Source organism: Triticum aestivum, chromosome 2D (assembly GCF_018294505.1).
Source record: "Triticum aestivum cultivar Chinese Spring chromosome 2D, IWGSC CS RefSeq v2.1, whole genome shotgun sequence".
Lineage (NCBI taxonomy): Eukaryota > Viridiplantae > Streptophyta > Magnoliopsida > Poales > Poaceae > Triticum > Triticum aestivum.
This window is the reverse complement of record NC_057799.1, coordinates 26683103-26689597: the sequence shown is the minus strand read 5'-3', so window position 1 is coordinate 26689597 and position 6495 is coordinate 26683103. Positions and strand designations below refer to the sequence as shown.

The 6495-nt window shown below is 45.4% G+C and overlaps 1 protein-coding gene across 1 annotated transcript; it reads left to right on the top strand.

Moving 5' to 3' along the window:
* The first annotated feature begins 2803 nt into the window (after positions 1–2803).
* LOC123048444 (uncharacterized) lies at positions 2804–5947 on the top strand. Its single transcript, XM_044471544.1, has 6 exons — positions 2804–3712; positions 3850–3891; positions 4631–4795; positions 4879–5058; positions 5183–5380; positions 5488–5947. Exons 1-6 carry the CDS (start codon positions 3479–3481, stop codon positions 5776–5778), a joined length of 1110 nt encoding a protein of 369 aa, XP_044327479.1. The 5' UTR covers positions 2804–3478; the 3' UTR covers positions 5779–5947.
* The last annotated feature ends 548 nt before the right edge of the window (positions 5948–6495 follow it).

Genomic DNA, 6495 nt, shown 5'->3' with positions numbered 1-6495 from the left:
AATGATGCATCCAGATTGTGCTTCCAGACTCGAACTGCATCTAGCAGATATATGAAGACAAGTCACGTGCAACAAACCACTCGTAAATCTGGTAAAGCAATCTGTACCATCAGAAAAAAAATGTAGTATGCACCTTAGCTAGAAATACATGCAGCAATCAATATCATCAACAACCATCTTCTTGATTCTAAGCATTATCATGAATTCATCCTATCTATTGTGTCTCATATAACTCAAACAGCAAGGAATCAGACATAGGTCGTAGTTGAGCCAAAGGTATGTACTGGACCATGCAACTTTGCTAAAAACCAATAGCAGATTGCTCAAAGATAAACCACACTTCATACGAGCAGACCAAGGTTAACAAAACATTCTTCAAATGGCATCTATTGTGTCTGCAACTCACTGGGCGGGGCAAAGTGTGTGGTTGCCCGCCAATTAGCCCACCCTTCTACTTCAAGCATGAACATAGATATAATCTGAAAGACAACAACACTTGTCAATCTAGAATATTTGGTTATATCTGACCCAATCAAATAATTAGCTGACGATAAGAATCCACAAAAATCAACGATACATATATCGATTTGAGTGTACTGTAGAAAATCTTAGCATTTTGAAGTGACAAAAATCGTATGTGCACACAATACTGATTGTGCTACCTTTAAGAACAACACTTGTAAACACTCAGCGGCTCCGTGGTCTCCACATAGGCAAACGTCTGACAATGGTTGAATAAGGCATCTTTTATAGTGAGGACTCTTGCTCCCGGACTCGTCTCATTGTTCTCCACCATGCCGCTATCGCTGTTCAGCTTGTGTTTGTACACAACATTATTACGTGCCACTCCGCAACCATCAGCCAATTCCTCTGTGAGGAGGTACTGGCTGTGAGCAAAGTGTGGCCTTGTGAGCTGCCAGCTCCACGATGGTGCGTCCCTTCTCACGATGTACCAACGGCTCCATTTGTGCTCTCTCGTTGTCGCTTCGACCTCTAGAACCCACAACTGCACATGTAACTCAAACCCATTTAAAGATGCAAACTCGACCAATCGGCTACTGTGCAGAAACCAAGAGCAACGCCATTTGTTGTATCTGTCGGAAAAAGAATTACCCAAGTGAATAAGTGTAACGGTTTTGCTAATTCAATTTCAAGTCGATTGGGATTTTTCTCAAGTCTCGATCAATACAGGGAAGTGTCATTTCTAGTTCGGTAAACAGTAGTACAACCTAGACAGCACACACACAGAGAGAGTCAGTTTTAAAGAGAAGTGTAACTGCAGTAGCTGGTAAGGGCATCTCCAACGTCCGATCACTAAGCCGTCTAGACAATGCGGTACCGATCAGTACGCGGACAGGTCCAGATATCCGTTTCCTGCAAACCGAAGGTAAATTAGAGAGGTTTTGCAGGCGTCCAGATCGCATCCAGATCGAGCCCAGCCCACGCTGCACGCAACCTCCAACGATAGCCCACGCGCAACCACCACACAGCGAGCTCGCGCCCATGCCGCCGTCGCATGCCTCTGTCACACACGCCAGCTGCCACACCGCCGGCCCCACACGAGCACGGCGCCTCCATACATCAAGGTCGTCCCATGTCATCGCCCAGATCCGAGAAGAGGGAGAAGATGCTTGCCGCCGCCGCCAACGCCACCAGGGCAGGCTTCGCCCGACGGCACGTGCCGGCAGCGGTGGGGGAGTGGAAGGGAAGAAGAGGCCGGCAGCTAGGGTTCGCCCACGGGGGCGACGCGAGAGGGAAGGGCAAAATACAAAAAATGATTTTTTAGCACTAAAAAAACAAATTTGTTTGGACGCCGATATCCACCACACATGTGGCATAATAGGCCTTCCCCACACACCTTGTGTGGCATGAGCAGTGGGCAGCCCACACGGGCTGTGTGAGCAAACAGTAGAATTGCCCACACGTGTGGGCGCAGCTACTTCGTGCCACAAGTTCAACAAGTACTACTCATCCCCACCCTGTGCGTGTGGCACGAAGCAAATATGCCCACATGTTCTGGCACAGCTACATTAGGTACTCGCGAGATGACGATTTAGTTGCCATTCGGGATGGCAGATATAGTTATCCCGGATGGCAAATATGGTTGTAAAAGCATGTCAACTCTCTCTGTTTTGGTTAACAATAGTTGCCATGTCTAATTTATGATAGTTGCCGCGTGTAATCAAACCATAATATCGTGTGTGATTAACTACTTGCCACATATGGTCAAAAAAAGTTGTCATGTGTGTTTACCTAATTGCCACGTGTGGTTAATCACAGTTGCCATGTATGTTTATCTGATTGCCACGTACGCGCAACTGCAGTTGCCGTCTAGCAAACGAATCATAGTTGCCATGTGTGTTTATCTAGTTGCTATGTACGCGCAGCTGCAGTTGCCATCCAGCAACATACGACTGTCCTGTGGGCGAAAAGCAGTTCACCCACACGCGCGTGGACTAGGTGATGGTTGTGTGGGCAGAAACTAGTTCGCCCACACAACGCAGCTGGCAACCGCGTGCTGGGCGCGTGTGGGCGACCTCTCCAACGCCCACACACCGGCCTTGTCCTACGTGGCACGCGAAAATTGCCTCGGTGTGTTAAGATTCGTGCAAACTTAACTGGACGGTGATCCAGGCGTGTGGGCGAGTTGCAATGTTGCCACACGTGTGGGCGTTAATGTTTTCGATTTGTTTTGTATTTTTAGGGGAAATCACAAGACCGAACTGGGCCGTGGCCTCCCAGCGCTGTATACAAAGAAAAAAAAAGGTTATGCATAGGCCCAGCCCACACCGCTGGACATGAGCACGCAGCCGATCGAGCGCCCACAACGTCGATCTGCTGACCGTCACACAGCTACCTGCCGCCCGCCGCCCGCCGCCCGCCGGCACACATCAACCGTCGCCCACGGCCGGACAGCAGCACGGTCTCACGCGGCAATGGATCGGAATCACACGCAGCTAGCAGTGGCATTGGCGAGCCAGCCCAGGCAACAGGCAAATGAGCTCCTTTTGTGAATTCCACTAAATCCCTGCAAGCTGCATAAGTAAAAAAAATCTTTGAATCATTCCCAATCTCCCACCCCTAAATTTCACTTCAGTCTTCGTCTGTTCATCCCATTATTACCAATTTGGTAGCATAACTCCGCACATTAACAAACATTTTAAATAGCGCCCTCTGCCGATAAGAGGCTTAGCGCGCTATTTAAAACTATGGTTTATATCTACTCACTTGATCTTGTGACCAATGGGAACAGAAGATACTGATTAATGTAAATGATTCAGAATTCTATCTTTGTGTCTGTTCTTCTTTTGCTTGGCCCACCCAGCAATTTGTTTGTAGGTCCGCCACTGCAAAGAGGCCACCCCCTTTAAACCCTAGATCGATCTGGTTCCATTCAAGTTTTGTAGTTTACAGCTTATAACATGTAAATCCTCGATCCATTAATTTCCTTTCTTCCCCTCACTTCTCTTTGGTGCAGATGCGCGTAGGAGAGGAGATGGATCCATGGATAGACCCGCGCATAGCCCTTGCGAAGCAATATCCGGGATACGACATCTCGGAATTGGATCACCTTGTCGAGGACGAGAGTCTTCAAGTCAAGTACATCCCGGAGCGCATGAAGGTACTCTTCGAGACGCCATCAGGCTTTGCAATCTTCGCCATTGACTCGGGATACCTCTATGACATCGGCAGCGACTACACCGGCATTGAGGTTTTGTCAGTCTCCAACTTGATTGATTGCCTTACCTTGCCGTCCGTGCATGATCTTGTATTATTAGTATCTTATAAGTTGTGCACCAATTACTCTCGATTCAGCATTAATTTGTTTCCCTTTGTGCTTATTTGCAGACCATTTGGGTTCACTGTGTTGATGAGGACTCTGCGGATTTTGTTAGTATTACTAATTTCTCTTGAATCATTGTCATTCTTGTTGCGTTTCTTTAAATCTCGCAGCGACTGCGAGCTATTTATTCAGTTTGTTTCGCGTGTGGGACTGACTGCCCTGTTGTGGGTTCTGCTTATGTTAGCTTGATAACTCAAGTGGAGGTGTTTTGGCTCCTGGGTCACTTGGAGTCTGAAATTTTCAGAATAAAAATAAATATATTTTTTCAAAGTTTCAGAAAGCTTAGAAAACGAATCCCACATGTACATATATATGGATGTGACTGCATACCTGTAAAATTCCGTTACTAAATATGTTCATTTGTGTTCCTGAAAAAAACAAATATGTGGATCTATATAGATGTACTATTTACTAAATATGTTCATTTGTAATAAACAGTACATCTATATAGATCCACATATTTGTCATGTGTAGCCCACAAATGGACATAATCCTTGTGTTTGAAAACTGTGGGTGTACCTCTGAAAATAACTGTGGATGCAGGTCTATTCCGTTATACTCTAGTTTAACCTAGTTCCAATAATATAGTTTGCTACCTTGATATTATCTTGTATTGGATACTGTGGGGGTTATAATTTTACATAGTTTCAGTACCTTGGTGCCAATTCGACATAATCTTGAGCAGAGTTGATGTGATTGTAGACAATATGCGACATTGCTCAAACTAGCGCTATGCCATTTGGCAGTGTTTCTCTTTAACCTCATGCTTGGAAATTCTTTTGTCAGTTCGTCTGGCTAAAGAGATTCCTGAAGCTTACCAACAGGTCCACTGCCATCAGTACTACTGGTATTGATGAAAGCCTTGCCAAGCTTATTGAGGAGGAGTGCAATAGAGGGCAGAAACTAATTGTCGGTGAATCTGCATACAAAGAAGTTATTGAAGCTCAACTGGTCAGTATGAGGCTTTTCCTTGTTGCCTGCGCACGTGTGCAAAATTCTGATAACAACACTAATTTTTGTGTGGTCTTTTGCAGGAAATTCCCTGTGTATGTGATGAAGCAACGGAGGAGCTGATGTGGGGCCTGCACAACCTGTTGCACGATTTAGTGCCCGAAGAGAAATCGAAGTTCGGCAAGCAGGATCGCAAGTACCACAGCAAAAAACTACTTGACTTCCTGCATAGAAATGTCTCTGAAGACATCAAGCCTGAAATGGTGAGTCCACTGGTTTAGTTACATAGCTTTAATTTGGTGCACCCATTCGTCGTGATACTGTTTAGTTCTTGATAGGTCAACCGAAGCCTGTGTTTCATTTGATCATATGGCCCTTTTTATCCAGATCAATGGAAAGATTGCTTTATTGGCGTCCGTCATGCGACGTTGTGACGTGGCCAGCAAGGAGTACTCCGACAGCTTGCACCAGGTTGATAATGTTGTCGAGGAGAGATCTGGCCTCAAGACTGACTGTTGGGACACTGTGACATACGCGACAGCTCTAATGACGTTGATTGGAGAATCTGTAGTCATGCCTGATGGGGTACGTGAACGTTGACCGACGCTGGTTAATTTAGTATTGTCTGTCTCTCTGAAATGTTCTTATTAGACTTTACATGTAATCAAACTACGCTAGTTTCTGAATCGCAGATGTTCAATTCTGCTGAAAAGGATGCCATACTTGAGGGGGTAGGCAAATACAACGACAAGCTCATCAAGGCCAGCATCCAGAAAATATACCGGAAAGCTGTGCAAGCTAACAATCTTCAATTTGCAAAGCTGCGTGAGCTCAAGACTCTTCTTGATAAGGCGAAAGAAGGGCGTGGAGAGGTGTTGGGTGAGGTGCCACAGGTGTCAAGTCCGAAGAAGATTTGCCAGGAGGAGGCTGAAGGTGACGAACAGAGGAAGAAGCTCAAGGTAACTGACGGTGATGCTGATTGATACGGTCACAAGAGTGGCACAGCGATCGCTTAAAACAAATTTGAAACAGCCGGAACTCAACATCATGTACTCTGTTAATTACTTTCTTAGCTATGCTTGCTTGCATTGTAGCCAAAACTTTTCTCCTCCAACTCAGCATTTGGCGGCACACCTAAGATAGCACCATTTTACATGCCCTAAGTGTTTAATAAGAGTTTGTTTGATTTGAAATGGGCACGGATTTATAATTGGTGTAATTAGCCGGGCTCCATTTCAGTGAAGCCGAAACACACATACGTCCCAGCAGTTTGGAAACTGTCCGGATTTTGAGGAGCTCATTCGGGACTATTGATTCTCCTGATCGAATCACAACAACCAAGTCGATCAATCTTGCGTCTTTTTGCTAAAACATGTGAGAGAAATAGAGGGGAGGGAATTGACGTAATTCGGTGCGTGTAGCCTCTCAAACGGTTCATATAGAGTACAAGGCTTGAAGGGCAATAAACCTCTTTTAAAATAAGGCAGAAGATGACTACAAATCATATGTTACTGAATACAAAGATATGCCTATAATACTCTAACAAAACAGACCCAAACAAACCGGGAATCGCAGTAGCTAGCAGGCAGATGCGATCAAACTGACGCCCATATGGATTTGCCGGTGGCTGTCCCGCCTCGTGTGCCAAAGACGGAGACCAAGAGTAATTGCAAAATGTATAAATAAAGGAAAAACATAAT

What these genes read in the sequence shown, in the direction of transcription:
- LOC123048444 (XM_044471544.1), top strand. Translation starts at nt 3,479, where the DNA reads ATGCGCGTAGGAGAGGAGATGGATCCATGGATAGACCCGCGCATAGCC. An exon ending in AAGACATCAAGCCTGAAATG is followed by an intron (nt 5,059 to 5,182) that starts GTGAGTCCACTG and finishes CTTTTTATCCAG; the next exon opens with ATCAATGGAAAGATTGCTTT. An exon ending in CTGTAGTCATGCCTGATGGG is followed by an intron (nt 5,381 to 5,487) that starts GTACGTGAACGT and finishes TCTGAATCGCAG; the next exon opens with ATGTTCAATTCTGCTGAAAA.